This window comes from Bos taurus, chromosome 4, assembly GCF_002263795.3.
Source record: "Bos taurus isolate L1 Dominette 01449 registration number 42190680 breed Hereford chromosome 4, ARS-UCD2.0, whole genome shotgun sequence".
Classification (NCBI taxonomy): domain Eukaryota; kingdom Metazoa; phylum Chordata; class Mammalia; order Artiodactyla; family Bovidae; genus Bos; species Bos taurus.
The window spans coordinates 46,108,092-46,122,113 of record NC_037331.1 but is presented as its reverse complement, the minus strand read 5'-3'; the positions used below and the strand labels follow the sequence as shown (position 1 = coordinate 46,122,113).

At 41.3% G+C, this 14,022-nt stretch overlaps 1 protein-coding gene across 2 annotated transcripts in view; it reads right to left on the bottom strand.

The window, feature by feature from the left end:
• Nucleotides 1-3,301: 3,301 nt before the first annotated feature.
• Nucleotides 3,302-14,022, bottom strand: part of LHFPL3 (LHFPL tetraspan subfamily member 3) — a 581,079-nt gene continuing 570,358 nt past the window's right edge. The window contains exon 4 of one of the 2 annotated variants that reach the window (XM_005205344.5): nucleotides 3,302-5,616. Coding sequence is in view for 1 of the 2 variants with exons in the window: in NM_001104984.2 (NP_001098454.1) it covers nucleotides 5,588-5,616 (29 nt within the window). In the remaining variant the exon portion in view is untranslated. The remainder of the gene's footprint in view (nucleotides 5,617-14,022) is intronic. The other variant, NM_001104984.2, reaches the window with a different exon arrangement.

Here is a 14,022-nt window from a genome sequence, read left to right as displayed (position 1 = left end):
GGAGAAGTTCTATGCAGTCAGCAAAAACAAACCTGGAGCTGACTATGGCTCAGATCATCAGCTCCTTATTGCAAAATTCAGGCTTAAACTCAAGAAAGCATGAAAAACCACGAGGCCATTCACATATGACCTAAATCAAATTCCTTATGGTTATACAGTGGAGGTGATGAATAGATTCAAGGGATTAGATCTGATAGACAGAGTGCATGAAGAGCTGTGGACAGAGGTTCATAACATTGTATAGAAGGCAGTGACCAAAACCATTCCAAACAGAAAAAAAATGCAGGAAGGAAAAATGGTTATCTGAGGAGGCTTTACAAATAGTTGAGGAAAGAAGCAAAGTGAAAGGCAAGGGTGAAAGCAAAAGATGCCCAACTGAATGCAGAGTTCCAGAGAATAGCAAGGAGACATAAAAAAAAAAAAAAAAAGCTTTCTTAAATGAACAATGCAAAGCAATAGAGGAAAACAACAGAATGGGAAGGAGTAGAGATCTCTTCAAGAAAATTGGAGAGATCAAGGGAACATTTCATGCAAGGATTGGCATGATAAAGAATAGAAATTGTAAGGACCTAACAGAAGCAGAAGATATTAAGAAGAGGTGACGAGAATACTCAGAATTATACAAAAAAAAGTCTTAATGACCCAGATAACCATGATGGTGTGGTTACTAATCTACAGCCAGACATCCTGGGCTGTGAAGTCAAGTAAGCCTTGAGAAGCATTAGTACGAACAAAGCTAATAGAAAGGATGGAATTCTAGCTGAGCTATTTAAAATCCTAAAAGATGATGCTCTGAAAGTGCTGTACTCAAAATGCCAACAAATTTGGAAAGCTCAGCAGTGGCCACAGGACTGGAAAAGGTCAGTTTTCATTCCAATCCCAAAGAAAGGCAATGCCAAAGAATGTTCATACTACCATACAACTGTGGTCATTTCACATGCTAGTAAGGTTATGCTCAAAATCCTTCAAGCTACGCTTCAACAGTACATGAACTGAGAACTTCCAAATGTACCTCCTGGGTTTAAAAAAGGCAGAGGAATGAAAGATCAAATTGCCAACATTTGTTGCATCATGGAGAAAGCAAGGGCATTCCAGAAAAACTTCTGCTTTATTGACTACACTAAAGCCTTTGACTGTGTGGATCAGAACAAACTGGAAAATTCTTAAAAGAGATGGAAATATCAGACCACCTTACATGTCTCCTGAGAAACCTGTATGCACAGTTAGAACTGGACATGGAACAACAAACCGGTTCAAAATTGGGAAACAAGTATGACAAGGCTGTATATTGTCATCCTGCTTATTTAACTTGTATGCAGAGTACATGTGAAATGCCAGCCTGGATGAATCACAAGCTGGAATCAAGATTGCCAACTTGATATTTATATATCAACAACCTCAGATATGTAGATGATACCACTCCAATGGCAGAAAGTGAAGAGGAACTAAAGAGCTTCTTGATGAGGGTGAAAGAGGAGAGTGAAAAAGTTAACTTAAAACTCAACATTCAAAACACGAAGATCATGGCATCTGATCCCATTACTTCATGGCAAACAGAAGAGGAAAAAGTGGAAGCAGTGACAAATTTTATTTTCTTGGCCTCCAAAATCACTGCATATGGTGACCAAAGCCATGAAATTAAAAGATGCTTGGCTGATGCAAGTTGATGTATGGCAAAACCAATACAATATTGTAAAGTAAAAAAAAATAATAATAATAATTAAAAAAAACTACTAAAAAAAATAAAAGATGCTTGCTCCTTGGAAGGAAAGCTATGACAAACCTAGACAGTATATTAAAAAGCAGAGACATCACCTTGCTGACAAAGGTCTGTATAGTCAAAGGTATAATTTTTCCAGTAGTCAAGTATGGATATGAGAGTTGGACCATAAAGAAGGCTGAATGTCAAAGAATTGATGCTTTTGAATTATAGTGCTGGAGAAGACTCTTGAGAGTCCCTTGGACAGCAAGAAGATCAAACCAGTCAATCCTATTAGAAATCAATCCTGAATATTCATTGGAAGGACTGATGATGAAGCTGAAGCTCCAATACTTTGGCCACACGATGGGAAGAACCGAATCACTGATGCTAGGAAAAATTTAAGACAAAAGAGGCGGGTGGCAGAGGATGAGATGATTAGACAGCATCATCTATCAATGGACATGAATCTGAGCGGATTTTGGGAGATAGTGAAGGACAGATGAGCCTGGTGTGCTGCAGTCCATGGGACACAAAGAGTCGGACACAACTTAGCAAGTGAACAACAACAACTAGAGCATCTGTTATTATTATAAGCAGACATTTCCCTATTTATTATCTGTTTTCCTACCAGAACATGAGACCCTTAGGAACAGGGATCTTATGTTTCTGGCTCACTACTATCTTCCCCTGGATTTAGAATAATTCCAGACACACAGTAAGGACTCAGTGCATGTTGGGTGAATGGCTAGAGCCGAGTACTGGCAACATCATCTCTGTAGACACGACCTAGGCTTTCCAGTGCTCCACTGTGCCCACTACTTCCTATTATCTTGGCAGCCCAGCTTGCTTTGCTCTTAACTTACTTATCTCCCTGGCTCTAGTAGGTATTTGAGTTTTAAATCCCTACTCATAGTTACTTTATCTTCAACATTTTGAGAGCAGAGCTCATGTTTATGTTTCTTTTCTTCTTCAATGTCTTGCAAATAGTAGGGGGAAGGAATTAAATTCATAGAGTATATTGCCTACTAGTCAAGCACCAGCATGGCACTATACCTTAATTTATAGCCTCACAACACCACTGTAGGGCCAGGCTTTATTATTTGTGTTCATTTAATAGGTGAGGAGCTGTTTAGAGTTATGCAGTAAACGAAGGATCTGGCATTAGGACCTACCCAGACAACACATACTCAATATGAACTACTGCAGAACTGCTGCTCGTGTCTAGGGAACAGGTGGCTGTTTTAATATGCAAGAGCCAAGGTGGAACAACTAATTGGGTATTTCAGAATATTTCAGGCCAGGTTTTACTTAACAGTCTGGCTATTCACTTCTCAATTTCATTCCACTGAGTCTACGAAGGTTTAGCTTGCGGTGTGTCTCTACTTGGTGAGAAGAGGCTTTGGAGGTTATTAACCATGCCTTTCGCATGATGAGGGTCCTGCACATCCAACAAATGTCTGCTCTTGGCAAATATTATGGAATCTGACAGCACAGAGATTTTTCAAAGATGGTTATTTCAGTCAAATCATCACCTGTCACTGGATCACTGAACAAAGACAGACGCTGAATACGATGAATGCACGCCACAACACCAAACAATCTTTTAAATAACAAAATCTTATTTTTATTTTTTACAGAAATTCAGATATTCCAACAAATTTCTTTACATTTCCTGGACCTTAAAAAATTACACACAACTTTTGGACGCAATACAACAGAACAGAATGAGAAAGGGAGTCACTTTTTTTTTAAAAAAGATAAAAACATACTTCTTATACTTCATTAACATTTAGTGATTTACATGTGTTTTACCTATGTACAAATGGTACACATCAATGACCCATCTTCAGAGCACTATGGTATGCTAAATTACACTTAGGTTTTTTAGAAGGAAAACAACTTCTTAAAAACACTTGCATGTGGACAGGAAGCACTTTTTCATTTTCATAAACACCACTATTAGTGTTGTGGGACTCCCAGTGGAATCTACAATTTACACGGATTAAGAAAGCCAATACCTTCTATTTTTATTGTAGGTAAAGTAGAGCGGTACCTCCCCTTAACTAAAAGATGAATTCTTGAAAAGTTGTGTGTAATTAAATTTAGTAAGTAGGGTGTTTTGAATGCAGAGGGAGAGCTAATATTTAAAGCAACAAATAACTCCCAGAACAGCTAATACTTTAGAGATAATAAGTACTCCCCTAATGTGGTTCTTTAGAAAATCCATATCTTTGTGAACTGCGTTTAGCTTATTTGACTGTATCTGTAATATACTTTTTAGCCATTTGAAACATAAAACTCATCTGGGGTGAAAAGATGCTAATACCAGAGACATTGACAAAACTAGAGTGTGAGACAGGATAAGAGAAATCAACCACGATCTGTGTCTTGGTTGATTCTTCTTGTATTACTCTCCATTGTTCCAATAATATATACTAAACGGATCTTAATTTTGAGTTCAAAAATGAAGGCATTCTACATGTTCATGTTTTCTGCTCAGGTATAGAATATGGTTTGGCTTATACTGATGATTTCTGCACGTACATTTTAGCTTGTGTCATTCTCAAGCAATTGGCTACTTCAATATTAAATATTTGTCTGTTGCTGCATATTGCAGGATATGTGATGAGGGTGATGGTGGGGGATGCCTGGGAGCAAAAGATTGTTGAAGACAACTGATCATTTGTCACTACTTCTAAATGCCAATCAACTAAAAACAAACAATCAACAGAGTGTTCTTGAAACTAAAATTAGTAAACAAAAAGGCAACTTATTCCTACCAAGTTTCTTTGACCTGTATTAAGTATATATTCATTTAGTTCTAAGGCTATTAAATTATTATTTATTTTGTTAGTGCCACTTACTATCATTTAGAAATAGGTTTAATGGAATGGCGTTAGTAAGGGAAAGTAAGGGAAAGAAAGGATATGGATTTCTGATGATATGACAAAGAAATAGAAAAAGAAGATATTTTAGATGTTTATTTGTAAAGTATATTAAATTCTTATACATATTACTAGGGGCAATTAGAAAAAGTGTTTATTTGATAGCAGCCTATATATTACATGTGAGCATTCAAGGTGAAAATGAGCTTTCTATATTTTTCAGAGTTCCTTGATGCTGTTTCCTGAAAGACAGGGAAGTCTGTGTTGCTCAGGAACCTGTGATATAAAGATGTACTTCCTGTAATATACAGCTTGATGGAGTAATAGCGTATGTCAGAAACACTTTCTCAGTAATAACTGGTACAGACAGATTAAACTGAACAAAGACTCGGTAAAAAGTTTGAAACGCTAACATCTCTTAACTGAGTGGTTGTAACTAATTACACAGTGACATAAATGAACGGCAGAGATGGGAACCAAAGGTCATGGCTCCTATGAAAATATTCAGAGGCATTTTCTAAGATGCTTCTTCAATAACTGATGGTTGATCAGCCTCTTGGCTATTGAGATAGGAATAATTTAGGATGCACTGCCTTTTTTAAAATAATGTTGAAAGATTAAAGCTTTTTGTTTTCTGTTTGATTAAAAAAGGACAGTTTACAAACCTCAGTACATATATATTTTACATGTTAATTCTAGCACATTTATATTTCTTTTCCTTAAAATATTTCCTGAATGTGATTTCTCATGAATGTCATTTGCTCTTATTCAATGATAGTTTCCAGTGAGCTGGTGTTTACTCCGTGATCATATCTCCTTTCAGGAAAATCACTCCCATCTCTGCCGATCTAGGGTTAGTAGGTGCTTTGACAGCCGGATGCTTCATTCTCGCCGGTATCCATCTCAGTACTCTGATCTCTCCCAAGCGTCTTCCTTCTCGATGCTGATGTACAAAAGCTGTTATTCAATTAATTTAGCTGTTATTTGATTTGTTTTGTGCTCATTCTAGAGAATATTGGCTTAGCAGAACTGCAGAGGGGGGTGGGGGGATGGGTAAGAGAAAGAGAAAAGAGAGAAAGAACAAATGCATCATTTTCTGTCCTCAAGACTTTTGTGCATATTTGTCAAGGAAAAACCATACCAACAAATATACCTTAGATTTGTTATCAAACAAGACTGGAAGGAGTGAGGTTTCTGGTCCATTAAACAAACATCACAGCCTTCCTGGTGAGGGGGGTCCCCTGATAATTCAGGCATGCATATTCCCTACATGTGGATGAAGATCACAGGCTGCTTTGAAGGAGCAAGGAAGAACGCAAAATGATCCCATGCATCACTGATTTTTCTGCCTGGCATAGAAAATGCCTCACTTGAGTGTTTTCCTTTTCCTTCCAAGTTTTATTTATTATTGAATGAACATTATAACAGTTTCAAAAGGAATGACTATAGAGATGAATCATCCACAATCCAACCACTTTTGAGACACCAGCTGTTTTCGCCCCATGTCTCTTTCTATTCCTTAGCTAAGGTGTGCACTTATTTGATATAGTTGGAATCAGAGTGTAGATGACCTTTTCAACACAATATTAAGAACAATTTACTATATTTCCACTCTCCGCATCATCAGCATCAGTTTCTCATGACTGCATTATAATTCCATTCCATTCTCATTCCTCTCCAGGCCACGCTCGATATTCCACTCTCAATGGTTTCACCACTGTCAGATATGTAGGACGTTTCTGTTTCTTTTGTTACTGTCGAAAATGAGTATTTTTGCATATGAAACTTGACTTGTTCTTTTAAATTCTTTTCTTTAGGACAAATGCTCAGGGGAAGGCTGGTTTTCCTTTTCTGCAACATATTAGGGACTGTGCCTGTATTGACAGAGACCACAGATGGTGTGACCTACTCCATCCTCTGGCTAATTTTCATAGATTTGGGCACTGCTAACCAGGAGTTAGGGGTACCTTATACATTGTGAAGATGCGCCAATGCACCTAGAAGCTCAGATTGGGGCTGACAGAAAACAATCTGTTGGGTTTTGAATCACAGAGCGCTTAGAAACACAAATTATAATAAAACAATTGGCCCATTATTCAGTTATAGTCCTCATCCCACATTTTAAGATAAGATTATGCTTTCTGCATAAGTGCAAGAGAAACCCCTGAAAGATTCTGTCGTTTCTAGAATTTATCCCCTTGTTGGCTTCCAACAGGCTTTAAAAAATCTTAACGCACATTATGATTTTTAACGAACTTCTCTCAGTCAGAGAAGTTGTTTTAATGTACCCAGACTACACAGGGGATAATTGAAATGTGATCACGCCATAATGATGATTAGTCTGTAATGATTCTCTTAGCTTGAATCATGCTGGCAGAGGCCCTCTGGAAGGGAATGCTTTCTTCAGATAAGCAACGTAAGCCAGCAATCCAAGGATCTGACATAGTGCCACAGGCACTTCTGAACTTGAGTGGTCTCTGCTGCAGTGTCATGGAGGTGCTCTGGCTCGACGGAATCCAAAATTGGGCTTGTGGGTCCATGATTCCACTGCTCCAGCTCATAATTCTCTCATTCTGCATCATTTTCTATTTAAAATCCACAAAACTGAATGTCTGGGTTTTCCAGCAAGATTTGTGAAAGGTGCTACCTGGGGAGGGAGAAGGGGAGGAGTAGGTGGGCTTGCATATGTGGGAAGGAGAATAGGGAAATGGTGATGAAATGGTGACCCTGTGTGCGGAAATGCACTTCTCAGGGCTGTACACATGTGATGCAGAGGATAAGGGAGCCAAGAGGGAGTCCCCGTTGTATTGAGGTTCACAAATGAATATTCCCCTGATTTAATGATAGAAAAGTCTGCTTTGGTTGAACCATTTGTTTCCAGGTAGAAGTAGTGGTAAAGAACCCGCCTGCCAGTGCAGGAGACATGAGATGTGAGTTCGATCCCTAGCTTGGGAAGATCCCCTGGAGGAGGGCATGGCAACCCACTTCAGCATTCTTGCCGAGAGATTCCCATGGACAGAGGAGCCGGTAGGGCTATGGTCCCCAGGGTCACAGAGAGTCGGACACGACTGAAGTGGCTTAGCACACACGCACACAGAACCCAAGACTCCCACTTTCTCTCTCCCCAGTGCTAAGCTGCCTGGTTTGGCCTTATAACATCACATTGGGCTGGGAAGAGAGCAGACAGTGGAGGAAGGGCTTCAGATCAGCCCCTAGAGCGCTGACATCCAAGCCTGCGGAGAAAGGAACTTTCTAAAGGCAAAGCACCTCCCTGTGAAGATCCTGAGCCTTCTTGTACGAAGGGAACCTCTGTGGCCAGTCTCACAGGGTTTCCTATTTACACCCCACCATCTTGGCCCATGGCCGAGGGGCAGACCAGGACAAGTCTTCCATCACCAACCCTTCCTGGATCTGCTCTGGTCTTGGGTCACAGGTAGCCACTGTGTAGCCAAATGCCTCATTGGATCCCTCACACAATCTCACCATCAATTTCTCAGCTCTTCCTTCTTAAAGCTCTCTTCTTTGTTGACCACTGTCGGCACTGGGGCTACACTCCCCACCCCCAGTGCTAACCTTGGGCAGGGAGCTGAGGAATGAACGGGAAAAGAGACAGTGAGGCCTCTGAGCCAGGCCTGGACAAAGGAGGCCAGTGGGTCTCTTTGCATACGAGATTCAAGGAGGTGCTCACTCTCAGGGTTGTGCAAACACAGGACAAGGGCCTCCTTAAATTTTGCGTGCTAGGCTCCTCATTGGCCTCACCCTAGTCTCAGTCCTGCTGTGAGGGCCGGCTGCACTGTCACCAGATCCCTTGGGGAAGCTGCCTGGGCTGGGGTTACTCAGACATGGCCCGCACTGTGTATTCTTTCTTCCAAGAAAGACTGACTCCACCATGCAACAGGAACCCCGGGGCATGCAAGAATTCTGCAGCATGTGCTGGGCTGAAAGAACCAGCACTTGTGTTCCAGGGTGACCAGAACACCAACACTCCCCACACGATGCCAGGACAACACTCTGCAGAAGCAGTCCAGTGAGGATGCTGCCATGATTACCTAAATGACCTGCACAAAGAATTTTCCACCTGAAGGCTTGGAGGGGCTAGCCCTTCAAACAGATATGTGAAGCCGGCAGGTTAAGAGGGTAAAGGGCAGGGTTTTTCCCTTCCAGATGTTGCTATCACTCCTGGTGATTCTGACACACCAGGACCGTCTGCAGAATTTGGTGGCAGCATAAGCATGGTTACACTGTGACCTTTGCTTTATAAAACTTTCTGCTTTTTTCAAAATGCTTGCTAACGTTTCCCACACACCATGGATGCTGCATAGCTCAGGGGAGTCAATTTAAAAGCTGTCATCTTCTCCTAGGTTTGTACAGAGCAGGACTGAATAAATAAGTCATTCAGTGCTGCTGTGGATCTTTGTTCAGTTGGGTTTGTCCTCGTAACATGTCATGGGCTCTGAGGCACCCATGTTCCATTTCCAAAGGGCTCTTTGCAAACCCTTTTCGAAGCTGTCATTTGAATCACTGCTCATGAGAGCAGCATTCATAATGGCCACGTTGTCCACACTATCTAAATGCTGTGGTATCGCTGGATTTTCTACGTGTTTGCCAGCTCTGAAAGGTCTCCTGTGACCTGCTTCTGCAGACTGTTCCCATTTGACCTATTCCATAAGGGCTTGGAGCTCCCACTGTCAGGACAGCTGAGGGGCAGGCGCTGAGCGAGAAAAATGCTTGGTGGGGCCACTCAGGCTTTTAGCAGAATGGCAGGCTACATCTTTGTTGTGAAAATGAGTAAGGGTGGGATTCCAGGCTGTTTTTTCCTCATTGGCCCTACAGGCTTTGTCAGTTTCTCCCACTCTGTTGTTTCAATCTGTGCCCATCTCTAACAACGCTTTCTGACACCCTTCATCTTCCGGAGGTTGAATATGGCCCCCTGGAAATAACACCTCACCTTCTAGGCCCTCAGGAGCTCTACAGGATCTGCCCCACGGTAGGGATGGCAGGGGGAGAGCTGGCTGCAGATTCTCCGCATTTCCTCCCACTGAGAGGTGGGTTTATGTTCCCCTCCCCTTTAATCCGGGCTTTAAGAGCATCAGTGGTTTGCTTTTTAATGTGGTAAACACACACACACACACACAGAATACAATCTACCATCTCAGTCATTGTGGAGTGTGTAGTTCAGTAGTGTTCAGTAAATTCACATTGTTGTGAAACAGATCTCCAGGACTTTGAATAATGCAAGCCTGAAATTTTATACCCATTACACAAATCCCCTCTCCCTCAGTAACATACCCTCATCCCTCAATAATCGCCATTCTGTTTTCCCTTTCTATGAATTCGATGTCTTTAGATAGCTCCTGTAGGGGGAATTATACAGTATTTGTCTTTTTGCAACTGGTGCATTTCACTTAGCATGGTGTCCTCCAGGCTTATCTATGCTGTAGCATGTGACAGTATTTCCCTACTTTCTAAGGTGGAATCGTATTCCACTGTGTGTGTGTGCCACTTTCTGCTTGTCCGTTCATCTGCTGATGGGCATTTGGGTTGCTCCCACCTTTTGTGCATTGTGCACAGTGCTGCTATGACATGGGTATGAAGACACCTCTTCAGGACCCTGGTTTCAGTGCTCCTGGATACACACCCAGAAATGGGACTGTGGATCATATGGTAGTTCTATTTTTAGCTTTTTGAGGAACCTCCATACTATTCTCTTTTTTAGTTTTTTTTTTTTTCATACTATTTTCTGTTGCACTGTTTTATAATCCCACCCACAGTGCACAAAGATCTAATTTCTTCATATCTGTCTGACATTTTAAAATTTCTGTTTTGACAGTAGCCATCCTGAGGGTGTAAGGTGATAACTGTGGTTTTGATTTGCATTTTTATGGTCATTAGTGATGTTGAGAACCTTTAGAGCACTGGCAGTTTCCAATCTCTCTGCTGGAGTGACCACATGAAGAGGTCCTGGTAGCACACAGAGAGGGAAAGTGGTCCAGCTGAGCCCACTTCTCCAGCCATCCCTGCAAGGGGCCTACCTGTGAGTGAGCCTTCTTGGACCCTCCATACTACTGATCCCCAAAATGACTCTAGTTGATGTTACATGGAGCAGAAGAACTGCTCAGTTAAACCCTTCCCAATTTCCTGATCCACACAATTGTGACAAATAATAAAACTGGTTGTTAGGAGCCATCCTAATGGGTGTGAGGTTTTTCAACAAAATTTTGACAAAGTTTTAAGCCACAAAAATTTGGGATAGTTCCTCATGCAGCAACAGATAACTGCAACAGTAGGCAGATGCCCTTTCTCTGACTGTGGTTTAGATCTGCTGAGTTAAATATTCCTTCATGACACAATTTCTAGAGGAGCAGTACCCGAAACCCCATCCTCTGATTACTGGTTTACCTGTATCCTTTCTTTGGGCAATCACTGGTTTGTCCTTCAAGGGGTCTAACTGTAGTGGGTTTGGATTTGTGCTGAAAATAAATGCATGGTCAAAATATACTTCTGTGCTGAATTAAGGTCTAACACTGATTTTGGTTGCAGCTGATTAGCACTAACACTGTAGGTGATGAGAAGGTCTGAAGTTGTTGAGGTTGCATGTATATGTCCATTGCTCATCCTGACTTGCAGGCCACCTTCCCATTCATCAATCCCCACCAGCATACTCTCTGGCCCCTGACTGCAGTGATGCAAGAGAACAATAAGATAGGAAGCTATGCCCCAGTTACCAAGTCCTTCTAGATTCTCTAATGCCTTTTTACCACAACCAAAAAGGTAATACCAGTATTTCTGGGCTTTATCATCCAGCTCACATCCAAATGTTTAGTTGCTCATAGCCTGGACTTTTTGATGGGCTTGGCTGTGACTGTACCTGCTTGGTGGCATCTAGAGTTTCAGTACCAGGGCCAGAGGCAGAGGGATGGGCATGGAGGAGAAAAGAAGGATTACAGTCGATAGTATTATAGTCTTTGACTCTCTTCACATAGGACCAGTGATTATGTTTACATTTTTAGAACAGAAAGCAAAATACAAAATAGAAATAACTTTCTCATGAAGACATCCACTCCCGTTACCTGTCATAGTTTGGTTTGGTTTCTTACCATTACATTTCCATTTATTTGCTTCATAGCACTGCTCATGATCTGTAACTAGCTCATGCATTTTGGTTTTTTTTTCTTCTGCTTTTCCCCCCCATGAGAATGTGAGCTCTAGGCCATCAGCATCTCCTTTGTCTTACTCACCCATGTACCACCAGCTCCCAGCCCCGAGCCTGATGACAGGTGATCTGTAAATACTAGCAGAATAAATGGAAGAATTAAGAAACCAAAGAGCCTCTCCGTCTCCCCTGCCAAAAATCCATTAGGTCAGTGCTTTTAAAACTTCAATATGCTTAAGAATTGCCCAGGTATCTTGCTAAATATGCAGATTTTGATCAAGCTGGTCTGGGATGAAGCCTGGAAATTTGCATTTTTAACTATCTCCCAGGTGATGCTGCTGCCGCCGCCGCCACTGGTCCCACACTCTTGGAAGCAAGGCCCTGGACTGAGCTCCCTGAGGAGACTGTGTCCTACTCATCTTTATACTCCCAGCTCATTGAGATGCTTGGTTTACAATAAGTGTTCAAAAATTGTTTTTTTTGAGTGAATGGATGAAACCAACCAGTCACATAAATCTATGAAAAACCCAAAGCAAACCAAAGCTTAGGAGACTGGTGGAGGCACTCAGTGACCTGAAACTTCAATGAAGACTCTGGGGGGCTTTCTATTCCTTCTACTTCCATTAAAGAGCTGGGCAGAGGAAGCCAAGGTTAGGGAGAGGGGTTCTCCCATCCTGAGCCTACAGACAGAGATTTTCTCTCTTGGTTGTAACAATAATTAAAAAATATATATATATACATACAGAGGTATCTAGGAAATGCAAAATTTCTGAGACAGGCCCAGTTCATTTTCCCTCGTCTTTTTTTCCCTTCTCCTACTTTTTAGCCTTTATATTCTCTGCCTTTCTTGCTCTTTTTCTTTCTGTCTCTTTCTAATTTCATTTCCATCTGACATACTGATTTGAACACAGGAGAGTTAGAGGATAATTGCAGAGGATAGTTCTTCTGGCTACTCTGTTGAGAAGGGGCAGAAAATGGCCTAAGGATAAAGTCCTGGTGACTGTGCACTGTTCTTGTGTTCAATGGACAATTCACCACTGACATCAGGCACAACACTATCCCACGTGATCTTTTCTAGAAAGTAAATAATTCATGAGCAGGAATTTCTATTGTTAACTCAACAACATCTCTTTCCTTTCTCCCCTTGTCTCCATTAAGAAATACTATAGAATCTGTTCTCCATAGTGGCTGTACTAGTTTGCATTCCCACCAACAGTGTAAGAGGGTTCCCTTTTCTCCACACCCTCTCCAGCATTTATTGCTTATAGACTTTTGGATCGCAGCCATTCTGACTGGCGTGAGATGGTACCTCATTGTGGTTTTGATTTGCATTTCTCTGATAATGAGTGATGTTGAGCATCTTTTCATGTGTTTGTTAGCCATCTGTATGTGTTCTTTGGAGAAATATCTGTTTAGTTCTTTGGCCCATTTTTTGATTGGGTTGTTTATTTAAAAAACTGGAAATAGAACTGCCATATCATCCAGCAACCCCACTGCTGGGCATACACACCGAGGAAACCAGAATTGAAAGAGACACGTGTACCCCAATGTTCATTGCAGCACTGTTTATAATAGCCAGGACATGGAAGCAACCTAGATGTCCATCAGCAGATGAATGGATAAGAAAGCTGTGGTACATATACACAATGGAATGTTACTTACCTATTAAAAAGAATGCGTTTGAATCAATTTTAATGAGGTGAATGAAACTGGAGCCAATTATATAGAGTGAAGTAAGTCAGAAAGAAAAACACCAATACAGTATACTAACGCATATATACAGAATTTAGAAAGAAGGTAATGATGACCCTATATGTGAGACAGCAAAAGAGACACAGATATAAAGAACAGACTTTTGGACTCTGTGGGAGAAGGTAAGGGTGTGATGATTTGAGAGAATAGCATTGAAACATGTATATTACCATATATTAAATAGATCTTCAGTCCAGGTTCGATGCATGAGACAGGGTGCTCAGGGCTGGTGCACTGGGATGACCCTGAGGGACGGGATGGGGAGGGAGGTGGGAGGGAGGGTCAGGATGGGGGACACATGTACACCCATGGCTGATTCATGTCAATGTATGGCAAAACCCACTACAATATTGTAAAGTAATTATCCTCCAATTAAAATCAATAAATTAAAAAAGGAGAAATACTATAGAATCTATTAAAAGCAACAGGTACAATTCCTTGGAAGGCTTCCCCAGGCACACTGAGAATAGAATGAGGGTGCTTACTTGTTAATCCTAACAAAATTCACTGTCCAGTTTTAACAAGAAGCC